This window comes from Dysidea avara, chromosome 1 (assembly GCF_963678975.1).
Source record: "Dysidea avara chromosome 1, odDysAvar1.4, whole genome shotgun sequence".
NCBI lineage: Eukaryota > Metazoa > Porifera > Demospongiae > Dictyoceratida > Dysideidae > Dysidea > Dysidea avara.
The window spans coordinates 9834601-9850640 of NC_089272.1; the positions used below are offsets into that span (position 1 = coordinate 9834601).

A 16040-nucleotide genomic window follows, 5' to 3' on the forward strand; every position below is an offset into this window, starting at 1 on the left:
AAAACAAGCAGTCAAGGCTAAATTTGTACTTAACCAATAATCAAGCGATCAAGAAATCGAAGGTAGCGATCAAGCTAAAAAAAAGTTCGGTTGAAAATAAAACGAGAATATGTGTTAAATTTTCAAGCAATCAAGGCCCTTTTTCAGGAAAAAATCAGGATACATTTTCAACTTGATCCAGGTCGCAGATGGTTTTACAGGACTATTGGTAGTGACTACCTCTTGCATTTGATCCTACAGCAGCGGATTACAAACGAAGTGTCCTGAAACCCCCTTACTTAGCTAAACTGTACCTTCACTTTCCTGCGCTTTCGCTTCATCCCTGTTTGAGCAAATTCCATATCTATCAGCTGAGGTGGCCTTCGGACTACTGCTCATCATGTACTGGCCTCGAGCTCATGGCGCATGGATCCTCAATCTGTAGACGCATTGGTTAAGCGCCGCACAATATTTTCGCCATTGATATCCCAAGACACCCTAGGCGAAGACACTTCAAGATTCTACTTCTCAAATGAACTCGAACTGTACATCAGAGCATTGGAAAGAGCGACAGCAGGAACGTGAAGGTGTGTTGCCACTTGTGTATTAGTGTAAAATCAGCTGAAGGAATTATCTATGGTTTATAAACTCGCCGGGACCAGCCGTCGTGCGCACTGGAGCACAGGGAGCAACATACGGCAAGGAGCGACTTTAATAATTTTTTTTTTATTCTTAACTATTAATTTCAATTTAGTAAATCAGAAACGCACGTACATACTGAAAACTACACCATACTACTACTTATTACCTACCTATTACTAGCTACGTACTTAACTTAACCAATGTCAAAGTCAGGAAATTCGTCCCGGTCAGCAGTAAGCGAATACTGGCGGAGTATCATTTTTGCATTGTACCGTGTTAGAGCGAGTGTTAGAGCACAGGGATTAGAAACTAGCGCGCGCCCTGAAACACTCCGCCGTTGGTGAATTCATGAGGCCAAAATAGTGTTTTCTGCTCTGGACTACTTTCTACGGGCGTGGAGTATTTCATGACAATCTCTTTATGTTTTACAAGTACTAGGCAAACTCCTATTGTAAGTCTTGTTGTGAGTTTTTGCCGCCATCAATCATTTTAATCTCAGTTGACACGATTTTTTTGTGTACCTGTTGTGTTCATGGTAAGTTCACTTTCGACTGGCAAACAATGCCACAGTAACCCTAAAGTAACATAGTTTTGCATGGTGTACTTCATTTTATTATTCCGCTTGATTAATGCCCTTTGGCAGTCTCATCTCGGTTCTTTAAAATACTACTCCATGATTTATCAACTTCAACACAAGCGCTGTTATGCGAGAAAAATCTTTCAGTGGTATTGTGCAAAACTTCAAAGTATTGCGAAGACTTCAGCACTATTTCCCCAGTGGAACTAGACTTCTGTTCTTCGTAACAGGTAGACAAAAAATGGAGGTACCCATTGATGATCAAAATCATAAATGGCGATGAAAACCACCCAAGACGATTAAACAACAGAAGCCAGAAGCATTAAAAGTCTTGTATATCAACTACAATACCACAAGGTGGTTGAAATCAACTGTAAGACAACTTAACCACAAACTGCCATCCTGTCCGCATGGATTTAATCAATACTGAGGAGTGCTTCAACCACAATCAATGGTAGATATACACGGCGCGCGCTCGGTTGCCTATCCCTTCTCTCTAATATCTATGCCGGGACCAGCCGTCATGCGCACTGGAGCACAGGGAGCAACATACGGCAAGGAGCGACTTTAATAATTTTTTTTTTTTATTCTTAACTATTAATTTCAATTTAGTAAATCAGAAACGCACGTACATACTGAAAACTACACCATACTACTACTTATTACCTACCTATTACTAGCTACGTACTTAACTTAACCAATGTCAAAGTCAGGAAATTCGTCCCGGTCAGCAGTAAGCGAATACTGGCGGAGTATCATTTTTGCATTGTACCTCCACAAAGTCACAGACAGTTGCTGGAGAAGTTGGCGCCTAGCAAACTTTCGAGGTAAACCGTTTCTAACAGTTGTTCTGTCAGCTATGGATCCTAAAATTGATAGGGCATATGGTGACCAAACACCAAAGGTCTCACATACAAGAGGGATAAAATCTCCTCCATTATCATTCACAATGTCCTGGTATTGAGTGTCCTTAGCTTCTCACCAACAGCAGCGGCCACCCCAGCCTGAGAAGAGGTAGAAGATATGACACTTTAATAATGGTATCACATAGACCTATTTTTATGACCTTTTAAAAGAGTTTAAGATAACTAAATTACTTATGCAAGCAACAAACCTAAGATTAATTAGTCCATTATCCATTAAATGAGACTCCACCCCGCTCCACCCTGACCAAGGTTCATAATGACTGGATGATGACTGAGCACCACAAATGCAGGCAATATAACGAAGCTAACCCAGGCTGTAGGTATATCTACAACTGCAGTCAAAATCTTGCCCTTAGTCTTGTCAGTCTTGTACTCTTGACCCGGCAAAACCTTAATTTATGACCCGTTAACATTTATCAGTGTTGTACCTGTGACTGGGGTAGCTGCTACAGCTGGAGAAGTGGCCAAGAAGCTGCGGAGAAGGTTGGAGCTCCTTTTAGTAGTGGAGTGCGGAAAGGACTTTTTTGCTTTGAAATTTTTGCTGGCAAGAAAGAACTCACTCCAGTAGCTTTCTGTTGTGCTGTGGCAAAGTAATGCTCTTTAGGTATTGGTATTGGGCTCTTTAGGGCAGTGACGATAATGACATCCCCTCTACCCTTAGTATTCTCCTGTACGTAGTGGTAGCTAGTTATGTAGTAGGCAGGTACTAACGGAATAGGGAAATAAACAGCTGTCAAAACTCCGACAAAAGGGGCTCAAGTCACAAAACTAATGCCACAACTATACTAATATCAAACTAATGTGGTTCAGCTTACCATTAAGAAAAGCTTTCAATTGGTACTTGGTTTCTAATGAAACCCTCCAAAAGTTGCTTTTTAATTGTCCTATACAAACTCTATATCTATGTGCTCACGCGAGTATTGTACGTCCTCTGATCATATTAGGGAGTTTATCATGTGATCTGGTGTGTACAATTATGATCCAGCAATCAGTTTAAAAAGAGAGTTCTGTAGTGGGTATGTCAAGTCTCTGAGCACACTACGTTCCTATCAGCTACTTCACAGAGTATCTAGACAAGGAAGACACCTGCTACGCTGTCCATGACAGGGATAGATAGATACACATGTCTAGGGGCTTGCACGCTGGAAGTACAAGGCATACAGCCTCCGGTGAATTACACTGCTGGACATCTCATCAATGGAAGACTGCAAGGAAGATGGTAACAGTCCAGATTACACTGCTCGATTACTCTAACATCTACCTTACCAGGCGTGGGTCCTGGAGTTTCCAGTTAGATACAATTATATATTTGCATCCCCTGATTAATTATACAGGGACAGCTGAAACTTCTTCTCTGACTATAAATGCTCTGTTGTGTTGCTTTAACTCCATTTAACTGCTCTAGTAGAATGCACACCTACTCTAATACAACGCACATGAGTAACCTAATACTCTAATTGAATCCCAAAGGGCTATGCTAGTCTCGTGGGGCCAGACCACTTTTTTCTTTTGTGTTGTAGTGTGGCCATGCGAGACTAGGGCTATGTTGATACCTGTTACTTAAAGCAACTGGCAAACAACTCTATCTATAGCAAGACACGTGCCACTTTACCAGCCCATCAGTGCTGATGTAATATCCAGCTTACCTACATAATTAAAACACGTTACCTAATTAACAATACAGAGTACCATGTACACTGTGCCATAACTAGAAAGAAATTGAACGATCTAATAGGACTACAAAATGCTATAATTTTACAGATATCCATATAACCACTGATCCACTGTATGTGAAAAATGCAATAAAAATGGAATAGCTACATACCACTTTGTAGTGATGCACCACCCGTTGGTGATGGAAACTGATCATAACTCTGACAGTCAGCTTGCCCAGATTATGCTGTGTATGTTATTTTGATTAATATAATAATCAAGTATCCATGAACAGTTGGAATGTCAATTCAGATTTCATGTGTTTGTACAGTGGCAACAAGTGCATGTAGATAAATATCATTACAAATATGCACTATGTCTTACTAACAATCACATTTTTGTGGGAGTACAGCTAGTATACAAAAAATCAGCTTCACCTAATATTATTAAATAAGTACCTACTTACTTTCTCTACTTCCTCAAGGTGCAGTCTTAAGAAAGGCCAACACATATGGTGTATGGAGCCTGGGGAGCCAACTAAAATTTTTTGAGAATCTTGTGTGAGATTCTGAATCCCACAAAATTTTGGTTAGAGAAAATTCCATCTTTTAATTATTGATACTTTGGGTTTCAAACACTTTTACAATTAATTTCCATCTGTACGTAACTGTGGTGAGACAAGAATATACAGAAAGTAATGATTTTGTGAAGATTCCATATTGTATGCCGAAGTCCAGATGGGAGTCCATTTTGTATGGAATTCCAGCATTATATGCCAAAGGTCGAATCTGTGATATTGACGGCACAATATCTAAAACACATGTTACTTGGAGTATTATTTACAAAGAAAGCTTTTAATGAAATTTTGCTAATGTAACACTGTTATCAAGACACACGGTAGTGTGTCGTGCGGCCCAAGAAGCCGGCGCGTAACACCCGTGAGTATATTGACAGGAAGAAAGAAAACGCAATTTTCGCACCTCCGTAACTTTGTGCTTCCTTGATGAAACAAGACGATTTTTGCTGTGGACATGCCCTCCAACTTCAGCACTCCACATTCCAAATTGGAGCGAAATCACTTCAGGCGTTCCCGAGATATGCGACTTTGAAAATTGGCTTAGTTTCTTCGTTTTTTTTCTTCTTATTTTTCTTCCTCTTGTCGCACGCTTACAAAAACTGCTATAAAACGCGAACGCAATATCCGATTGCCTTGAAATTTGGCACACAGAAGAGGGGTATAAAGGCGCATTTCTGTACCAACTTTGGCTGGAATACGATAAACAGGCAAAGAGTTATGAGCGATTATTCACGAAAAATAACACCAATATGTTGTCACGCCTACAGGGTAAACCGCGTATGGGAGGAAGCTGACAATCGGTGGGTGAATAGGTTAACTATTGAACCTCAAACCTTTTGTGGTTTGAAAGAAATCGAGCTAAAAACCAGGAAGATACAACGAAAAAACCAACAGTGTGTAATAATTACGCAATCGAGATTAGCTAATAAAAAAACGACTGCTTGCCACGCCTACCAGATAAACCGCTTGGGGTAATGCTTTGAAAATCGTTGTACAGATGGAGTAATCATCTTAGAAAGGCTCATCAATGGTGTAGAAGAATCAGACTTAAAGCCACGGAGTTATAACACGAAATCCAACTTGGTGCAGCAAGTGCGAGATCGAGATACTCTAATAGAACAGTCATCCTAATAGAGCAGTCACCCTGAAGAGAATTCAAGAGATCAGCTAGAAACAAGAAACCTGTTTAGAGATCAGCTACACACAAGTCACCCTGTAGAGAGATCTAGAAGAAGTTACCTTGTAGGGAGTTCATGCAACTATGGAAAGAGATAGTTCAGCTAGAAGAAACCACCGCGTAGAGAGTTCAGTTACAAAAAAATCGCCCTGTAGAGAGATCAATAGAAGAAGTTACCTTGCAGAGAGTTCAGCTACAAAGAAACCATCATGTAGAGAGTTCAGCTACAAACAAATCTCCCTGTAGAGAAATCAGCTAGAAGAAGTTACCTTGTAGAGAGTTCAGCTACAAAGAAACCATCATGTAGAGAGTTCAGATGCAAACAAATCACCTGTAGAGAGTTCAGCTACAAACAAATCTCCCTGTAGAGAGATCAGCTAGAAGAAGTTTCCTTGTAGAGAGTTCAGCTTCAAACAAATCACCCTGTAGAAAGATCAGCTAGAAGAAGTCACCTTGTAGAGAGTTCAGTTACAAAGAAACCACCATGTAGAGAGCTCAGCTACAAACTAGTGACCTTGTAGAGACATCAGCTAGAAGAAGTTACCTTGTAGAGAGTTCAGCTACAAAGAAACCATTCTGTAAAGAGCTCAGCTGCAAACAAATCACCTTTACAGAATTCAGCTACAAACAAATCACCCTGTAGAGAGATCAGCTAGAAGAAGTTATCTTGTAGATAGTTCAGCTACAAACAAATCACCCTGTAGAGAGATCAGCTAGAAGAAGTTACTTTGTAGAGAGTTCAGTTACAAAGAAACCACCATGGAGAGAGTTCAGCTACAAACTAGTGACCTTGTAGAGACATCAGCTAGAAAAGTTACCTTGTAGAGAGTTCAGGTACAAACAAATCACCCTGTAGAAAGATCAGCTAGAAGAAGTCACCTTGTAGAAAGTTCAGTTACAAAGAAACCACCATGTAGAGAGTTCAGCTACAAACTAGTGACCTTGTAGAGACATCAGCTAGAAAAGTTACCTTGTAGAGAGTTCAGGTACAAACAAATCACCCTGTAGAAAGATCAGCTAGAAGAAGTCACCTTGTAGAAAGTTCAGTTACAAAGAAACCACCATGTAGAGAGTTCAGCTACAAACTAGTGACCTTGTAGAGACATCAGCTAGAAAAGTTCGAAAAGTTACCTTGTAGAGAATTCAGCTACAAAGAAACCATTCTGTAAAGAGTTCAGCTGCAAACAAATCACCTGTACAGAATTCAGCTACATGCAAACATATCACCCTGTAGAGAGATCAGCTAGAAGAAATTACCTTGTAGATAGTTCAGCTACAAACAAATCACCCTGTAGAAAGATCAGTTAGAAGAAGTTACCTTGTAGATCGTTCAGCTACAAACAATTCACCTGTAGAGAGAGCATCTAGAAGAAGTCACCTTGTAGAGTGTTCAGTTACAAAGAAACCACCATGGAGATTTCTGTAATCAATATATGTATTATATATAGAATTTGTACATTTACTGATAAAATATTAAAAGTACATCTACTTCATCTTTTCTTCTTCCTGTGGTAAAGAAAAAAAGATAGGTTAAAAAAGTCCCGTATACAAATACAAAAAGAAATGAAATCTAATCCAAAACAGCCAAGCTGTAAAAAAAAGTGTGCGGCCCTCAAAAAGGCTACGGTGAAAAAAGATGTGAAATCCAAGGTGGCGGTCAAGAAATGGCTGTGATGGTAGGTTAATGGTAAAAATTTTAATAACAACAATTCAGGTGAATTTTGTGCTGCTTTTTTACAGCTTGGCTGTTTTGGATTAGATACTATTATTTCCCTCACTTTTAATGCTTATGCATCATGGTTTGCACTCTGCAATATAGCTACTCTATATGTAGTCATACTGAGGTATCAACAGCTCATAAGTGCCGGAAAGCACTTATTGGATGCTTATGGGCTTATTAGTTGCAATACTATATATTGAGGTTCAAACCTTGATACCAAAATATTGAAAATACCGGTTACAGTGGACCCTTGGTTATGAAATGAATGGAGGGGAGGGACAACTGCCCCCTTCCCCTCTCACTTTCAATAGTGGAGGGGCAGTGCCCCTTCACTTTTTCCAATGCCCAGTTGCCAAACTAAAGCAACTCTTGTGGTCATTAGCTAACTTACTTTGCCTTGATTTACTGGGATGTGTGCTAAAGGTTATGCAAGAATGGAATACTGCATGAATCAGTGCTGGGAGTGCATGAGATCGATGTACTCTAATAGAGCAGTCACCTAACTACTCTAATAGAACATTCAGCGGAATCATATATATAAGCCATGCAATTAATTTGATATGTCTTCATTAACACATATGTCTATATGTAATCAGGAGCATGAGTCTATCTGAAATGCCTTCATTTATTGATGTATCTAATGGTTGTATAATATTTTTACACATTAACAGACTGTGAAATTGATTATGACACAATGGTGAAGGAACAGAAGAAAACAGAGCTGACCCCTGGAGTTATCAAGATGAAAGGTTAGCAATATTGGCATTTTAAAGGAAAGTTTTTAACAGAGTGTACATACCTGTATGTAGAATACTTCATCGTGTACACAGTATTTTCAAATTTTACACATTCATGTACACAGTGCTGGATTACAAGTTCCATGGACTACCCTCCTTTAAAAAGCTTTGATCACTTTTAGGCATTTATATTCGGTATATCTTATATAAGTACTGTATGTATGTATGTAGGTACGTATACATGTACAAGGGTGTACGTACATACGTACGTATGTACATGTATTGTACTTTGCGTGGAAGGATCAGAGCGATGCCCCGTATCGTATTGTCCATACAGTACTAATCAACTGCAAAACTGTACGATATGAGTCAATGCAGTACAGTTATGCAGCTAATTGGGCAAATACAGTACAGTTATGTGGAGAATTTATTTAAGGAATGTTACATAAACAACACTGTAAATCGCTAAAACCAGCCAAACTAATCCTATGAGTTCGTTCTACGGCTAGGAATAGATTCTATAAACACTTACTGATAGTCTGATCACGAAGCTTTTAAAACACAACTCCACTAAAACAGCACGATTGATCATGTGCGTGACATTGTAAATTGCTAAAACTAGCCAAACTAATCCTATTAGTTTGGCTAGTTTTGCTAAATCCAGCTTGCTCTCTTTTCATACCCCTAATTACTAGCTCCAGTTGGGGCATCTCACCCATCTTCGGGTCTCCCAGGCCATGCGATCTCTGAATTTCCTTACCGCTTATAGGTAAGATTTTGCAGTTTGGTGTTGTAGGCCCTCCTGTTTCAGATATGCTACAAAATAACACAGGTTTCTGGAAGTAGTGTCACATTGTATTTACTGCAGAAATTTAGGAAACGGTTCTTGCCTGCTGCGTAGACCTTGTGTGTTGATTGTGCTAGACCCGTTTGATACAAGCTGTGAACAACCTGGTCCAATGTGGTGATGTCCAATCCGGTCGCTTGTTCACTAGCAGATCTAGGAGTTCCTGTGGGATTCGTGATCCACAGTGGTTGAGGCCTGTGAAAATTGGTGGAATTTAGTAGCGATAGTGCATCAGCACAAGTATTGTCTTTCCCAGGGCAGTGTACAGCCTCTGTGAGGCACTTATAGTGTTCATGATAAATAATAGGGACCTCAGCAGTTGCATTAGCAGGGCAACTTTACTATATCCCCATTCATGGTCTCCACCACTGCCATGTTGTCACAGTGACAGACTACCTGCTTTTCTGACCATTGCTTCCCCCACACCATGCTTGCAAATGAGTATTAATTGGTAGTAATTCTTTGGGAGCAATCTTCCACTGACTAGCCACGTCATTCCATTCCCACTGTAATCAATGTGAACCCCACACTGCTGCACAACCCCAGCTTCCCGATGCATCAGTTCCTAGGTGTACAGTTTGTCTTCCTTGGCAAGGAAGTAGACTCACTCCATTCAATCTCTCTATGAACTGGCTCCACCATTGCAGGTCAAACCGGATTTCATTATTCGCTGTGTAGGACGTTTGGGATTCCTCACTGATACCATGAGCTCAATTATCTTTCTCACGAACCTGCGACCTGGCTGGACTACTTTTGTTGCATACTGCAATATGCCCAGTAACGATTCTAACTGTTTCTTATTGGCCGATTCACAGCTTAGCCATTCCTGGACTTCTGCTCTTACTTAAGGCACAGTTCCATAGTAACTGTGTAAATTTCAATGCCCAAGTAGATAAGTCAGCTTCGTGGTTGGCCCTTCACACTTCTCCTTGGCTATCGGTACCCCTAACCTCCTGCACAGTTCTAGAAGGGTTGCCACATTTGCAGCACACTCCTGGGATCCTGGTGCTCCAATGGTGATGTAGTCATCCAAATAGTGTAATAGCTAAGTGACACCCCAACGTTGAGCTCCCCACCTGATGGCATCTGCCAAGGCTGTAAAAATTCTTGGGGCTGATCGTAGCCCAAAAGATAACATATACAGACCCTTGCCACTCCATGCCTAACAACATTCTGTCCTCTGGGTACCATCCTGTAAGCACTCTTAATGTCTACCTTTGCTAAAAACGAGTTCTTGCCTAACAGGGCCACTACCCTTGCTACATCATCCATACTGATGTGTGATAATGATGACAGTTCTTCTATAATGGTTCTGACATGTTGACAGCCTCTACTTGCCAGGCTGGTTGCCTTTCGGGATTACTCCAAATAGGCTAATATGAACCTCAGGAGTAACTTCTTTTGGTAATGGACTGATCACCCTTCCCAAATCTACCTCTTTCTGTAGGTAGGTTGTCACCACCTCTGGATTATCTTCTGCCAATGAAAGGTTGCACTTTTCTGATGTACATGTCTTGCTATAGTCAAAACCAATCCTGAAACCTTCGGTAATACCTGCCAGTAGGTACTGAACCAGTTCCACATCCAGGTGGTCCCTTAGTAACCGCCTCCACTCTTCTATATTTAAAGGTGAGTTTCCTTTCCTCAACATTGGTGGAACTGTACCCTGGCGCCTGCACAAATCCAGTTGTAGCAGTTGCTGTGTATTATAACTAACACTAACTCCTGCCAACAGAGGAACAGCCAATGTAACATCCGTTTTCATAATACTTCTCTGTATGCTGTACCCAGGTGCCTACCCCCCTTCCCATTTCTATCTAATGGCATGCAAACCCTTCTTTAATAACTAGCTATTGGGACCTGGGAGTCTGTTGATCAGATAACTGGCTACTGCCCATTCCAATGCCATAGGCACTCTGGTTTCCCAGACCTGGGCTATGGGCTGGAGAGAAAGGGTTCTCAATTCCTCCAACCTCCGGAAAACAGGAGAACAATGGCCAGGGGTCACATTTCTCCCATGATGTTGGGCCATCTGCATTCATCACTCTCCGAGCTTTCCAATCATATTGTAGCCACAACATGCCACCCTTCACTGTGTGCACAAGCGTCACCCTGTGCTTTTGAGCTATCATGGGTGCCACCAACTCTGGTCTTTGTTTGCTCATCACTGCTACACACAGTGAATAACACTGTAGCCAAGTCATTATGTCCCTCACTCTCCTGCCACTGCCCACTTGCTGCAACTGTTCTCCCAATACCCCTTGCTGTACTGAGGTAGGGTTTTCTAGCATCAAGACTGTCTTGTTGGTAGGAAAGAATTCCTCCATCTCTATGAATTCTAAGCCCCATATCCTCTAGGCTAGCTTGTGGAAGATTGTAGGCAAGCCTGGTGCAGGCAGTAGCAACTGTAGAGGTGCTGCTTTGCTTACAGGTTTCTCGCTAAGGTCCCGAGGCTCTACCTGGACACTCTCGCCAGGTTTGTTTCCTCTGCCAAAGTTCTTATCCATGTCGACTGTAAGTCGTTTGGTAGGGTTGCCAAGTGGACCCCTCCCCTGTAAAAAGGTCATTAAGGTCATATGCATATGCCGTGCAATTTGCCAGCCCTATATTTTTACAGTACACTATGAAGGGCCTTTACATAAAAATGTTTGTGGGTGCATAATTGTCTGGATTGCACAATAGAAACCCAAGCTGTACACATGTACCACCACAGGCAGAGTACGTATAGCAATGAATACATGCACATGTTGTAGTGTAGGTAAATGTATGCTTTTAACTATATTGCAAATATCGGATCAACTATCAGTTATCGGCCTCTTTTGGTGGCATCAATATCGAATATCAGTACATGCCGAAAACCCATGTCGGTACACCTCTAGTATCTAAGTACAGTAATACTTCTATCATTAGTTTATCAAAGTGTGCAAAAAATTTTGAATTAAACTGAACAACCGGTCCTCTCATACACAGAGTATCACCGACTGGAGTAACCAAAACATTTCTGTCAACCTGAAGACACTTTTAAACTTTAAACCATATGTAACTTATGGTTTCTAATTTCTATGTGCAACTTGTTGAGTGTAACTTGTAAATTTTACTTGTGTATGTACAGTACATATTGTCTATTACAGACTTCAGTATAAGGTTGACTCCATTGAAAGATATTCCTACCACGCTGAAACCTCATCATTCTGGGAACACTGGTAATGATGACATTGATGGTGTTATCTGTAAGTAAACTTTGTGTATAGCCAATAATTTTATATTGCCAACATTCAATTGATGATAATATCTGTAACCAATTAAACTGAGTATGTACTGGTTTTGTGCAGATAAATAATATCCACACAAAAACAGCCTAGCTGTGCAGCCTTAATAAGCCTGGGTGAAAAAAGTTGTGAAATCAAAGGTGGCGGCCAAGAAATGGCTGCAATGATGTGAATGTAATAAATTTTAGCAATGCACACCTTAATGTTAATGTTGTCAATGTTAGCATTAACATCATTGCAGCCATTTCTTGTCCGCCACCTTTGATTTCACACCTTTTTTCACCCAGGCTTTTTAAGGCCGCTCCATTTTTTTACAGCTTGGCTGTTTTTGTGTGGATTTCACTTCTTTTTGTACTTTATAAGGCCCCAAAACCAGCCTATGGCTGACTTTGAGGTTTGTTTTTACTCACATTTCTTCTTTTCTATGTAGATACAATGATGATTATTGAAAACAGACTTATAAATGTATTTCATTGCATGATTTAATTCAATATTTGATAATATTATTGTAATACTCTAATAGAGTGTACATTTTTTTTGAGGACTTCTAATAGAACATACATAGAATGTTCCAGAACAATCTAGTACTTCTATTGGTAGATCTATGAAACTACAAACGTTTGATTATAAGCAGATTTCAACTAGAAATTTCATTTATAAAGCAGAAATTAAGTGAGGTGGTCAGCCAAGGTAGCAGTGGTTCAGTGGTTTAGGATGCAGGTGTTAGGTATGGAGGTCCCTGGTTCGAACTCTGGTAAGTTTTTTTTGACATTTTTTGTACACCTTTTTTTTACCCCGCAGTGACTGCTCTATTAGAGTGTCTCAATCCCACAATTTTACACTTGCTTAGTTTTTGCTTTATAACTTTGTCGCTGTAACTCTATTGCTATTCAAACTATCAAAAGGCACTGCCATGATGATCATCCTATCTACACACCAATTTTCAAGTGATTTCTATATATTTACCCCAGAAGTTTGATCTTTTTTAACGTGAATAAATGCTCATAACTCCTTGAATATTACTCAGATTCACAACAAACTTGGTACGTGAATCCACCGTTACATACTCTTCATTTGTGCCAAAAATCGAGGCAATCAAGTTACACATTTGCATTTTATAGCAATTTTTGCAAAGTGTGCAAAAAAAAATTAAACCCCCGTAGCCCCCTGTATGGCATAAGAAGAAAAAAACAAAGAAATTAAAGTGAAATTTTGAACGCCCATATCTCACAAATGGCTGTTGCAAATTTAATCAGATTTTCTGTGTGGCGTACCATACTTGGGGTACAGCTAAATGCAAAAATGGTATGCTTTGGAGAAAGGGACATGGAGCTATGCACTTATGAAAAGGCTGTTTTCTTTCTTCCTGTAAATATACTCACGGTGTGGTCACCGGCTTTCTTGGCCGCACGACACACTACTGTGTGTCTTGATAACAAGAGAATTACATGCATGCTATTTCAAACAGGGTGCGTACTTCAATGCAGCACTACGTAGATATTATTATTTTACTTTTTTCCAGATTGCGAAGATTGTGATAAATCATACAATGGTGACTGTCCAGTACATGGTCCTCTAATACCATTGGATGAATCCCGGGGGTGGGACCAAGACTCAAAATCCTTTACCAGTGTACCAGTACCACTACAAGTTACAGTGAAGATGTCCTCCATTATGAATGCTGGTAAGGGAGTTTTTGTCAAAGAGTTTATACCCAGAAGGACTAGAATTGGTCCGTACAAGGGAGAAGTGGTACAGAAAGAAGATGTAACTGATGAAACTGATACAAGTTACTTCTGGGAGGTTGGTGTACTTGCGTTATGAAAAATGTGTAATTCATTGTTCTGTAGGTAAAGAAAAATGGTTCTGAGTCATACTACATTGATGCCAAGAATGAGGAACATGCTAGTTGGTTGAGATTTATCAATTGTGCTAGAAATGAAGAAGAACAGAATTTATTATCATTCCAATACCAGGGTAATATTTACTGCTACACCATTAAGGATATTCTACCAGGCACAGAACTATTAGTATGGTATGGTGAGCAGTATGTCAAACTATTGGGACTACCAGTGGAACATATTATCGGTACGTACGTATACATATACCAATTGTCTAATGAGAGATATACTGTATTATTAACTCCAACAGGTGTATTGTGTTTAAAACTAAATAATTGATTAATATAGCTTCAAGAGCTCCTCATGAGTTGTAGCATTAAAGTTTTGCATATTCCCATAAAAAAATTACTAGAAGTATCCTCACAATGCTGTCTACACGCCCTGGCAGCAAGTTGAAACGTGCCTTTAGCCAGCCTGGAATGCTTCCAAATTAAAAAGAAAAAGAATAGTCTACTGACCTTTCAATGCATTATATAATTATTAATATTGTATGTTCGCTTGTTGCAGATGCCAAATACACTTGTGCTCACTGCCAATCACAGTTTGTGGAGAAATATAATTTTAATATTCACTTGAAGTACAGTCAAGCTTGTCATGATGCTAATCCACAAGTGTTCAAGTGTGGAAAATGTGGAGAAGTGTTTACTACACTGATCAACCTTCAACAACATATTAGGAGACATGAAAAAATGGCCATTCCATATCACAGATACAAACTACGAATTCGCCTGCCGGTGGTTCACACAAAAATACTAGAGAAGAACCTCTCCAGTGTCAATATTGCAGTAAATCATTTAGATTTAAAAGTCAGTTAAAGCGTCATTTGCTGACTCATACTGGAAAAATGCCCCACCAATTCCAACATTCTAAAAGAAGTTTTGCATTAAAGTGTGCACTTAAAATGCATTTAAGAACTCATACTGGAGAGAAATCCTACCAATGTCAATATTGTCGAAAATCTTTTGCAGGTTGTAGTAATCTACGAGCTCATTTGAAAGTTCACACAATGGGAAAACATTATCAATGTCACTATTGTAAGAAAATGTTTTCTAGATCACTCCATCTTCAACATCATTTAGCAACTCATACTGGGGAGAAGCCCCACCAGTGTCAATTTTGTAAGAAGGCTTTTGCACAAAGATCTACACTCAAAAGACATTTACGAACTCATACAGGAGAGAAACCCTATCACTGTCAACGCTGTGAAAAGAGATTTACAAACCACAGTGGTCTCCAATCTCATTTAAGAACTCATACAGGAGAAAAACAGTACCAATGTCAATATTGTAATAAAGCATTTTCCAGATCTGACACTCTTAAATGTCATTTAACAACTCATATTGGAGAGAAGCTCTACCATTGTCAGTTTTGCAAAAAGGCCTTTGCATATAACTCCACACTTAAAGTCCACTTAAGAACTCATACTGGAGAGAAGCCATACCAATGTCAATGTTGTCAAAAAGCATTTGCAGACTATAGTAATCTACGGGCCCATTTTGCATTTCACACAATAGGAAAGCATTATCAATGTCACTGTTGTATGAAAATGTTTTCTAGATCACTCCATCTTCAACATCATTTAGCAACTCATACTGAGGAGAAGCCCCACCAGTGTCAATTTTGTAAGAAGGACTTTGCACAAAAGTCTGGACTCAGGAGACATGTACAAACTCATACAGGAGAAAAGCCCTATCACTGTCAACACTGTCAAAAAACATTTACAAACCACAGTGGTCTCCAATGTCATTTAAGAACTCATACAGGAGAAAAACCGTACCAATGTCAATATTGTAATAAAACATTTTCCAGATCTCACCATCTTAATTGTCATTTAATAACTCATACTAATGCAAAGCCATACAAATATCAAGAATAATTGTGGGGAGGGTTTTCCCCACAAGTATATTTACTAATAAAACATTTACAAGCTCATATTGCAGAGCTAAGTTGTTACATTACATCATCTAATGGTCTTCCATTCATAGACATGGTTTTAGTTTTAACAGTATAACATTCATTATTCATTATGTAAATT

General features: G+C 39.6%; 3 protein-coding genes across 8 annotated transcripts in view; 2 read left to right on the plus strand and 1 right to left on the minus strand.

The window, feature by feature from the left end:
* Positions 1-591, minus strand: part of LOC136255195 (zinc finger protein 431-like) — a 134361-nt gene extending 133770 nt beyond the window's left edge. For 2 of the 6 annotated variants that reach the window (XM_066047932.1, XM_066047936.1), the window contains exon 1: positions 294-577. In XM_066047932.1, the coding sequence (XP_065904004.1) occupies positions 294-381 (88 nt within the window). In that variant the 5' untranslated portion in view covers positions 382-577. Of the gene's footprint in view, positions 1-293 lie in introns of all 6 variants that reach the window. The other 4 variants (XM_066047946.1, XM_066047926.1, XM_066047941.1 and 1 more) reach the window with 4 other exon arrangements.
* LOC136255570 (PR domain zinc finger protein 14-like) lies at positions 379-14820 on the plus strand. Its single transcript, XM_066048364.1, has 6 exons — positions 379-566; positions 7923-8000; positions 11967-12065; positions 13627-13907; positions 13955-14192; positions 14513-14820. The coding sequence occupies exons 1-6, from the start codon at positions 512-514 to the stop codon at positions 14818-14820; spliced, it is 1059 nt and encodes a 352-aa protein (XP_065904436.1). The 5' UTR covers positions 379-511.
* Positions 14821-14849: 29 nt separating this feature from the next.
* LOC136255584 (zinc finger protein 431-like) lies at positions 14850-16040 on the plus strand. The gene has a single exon (XM_066048389.1). The coding sequence runs from the start codon at positions 14850-14852 to the stop codon at positions 15879-15881; it is 1032 nt and encodes a 343-aa protein (XP_065904461.1). The 3' UTR covers positions 15882-16040.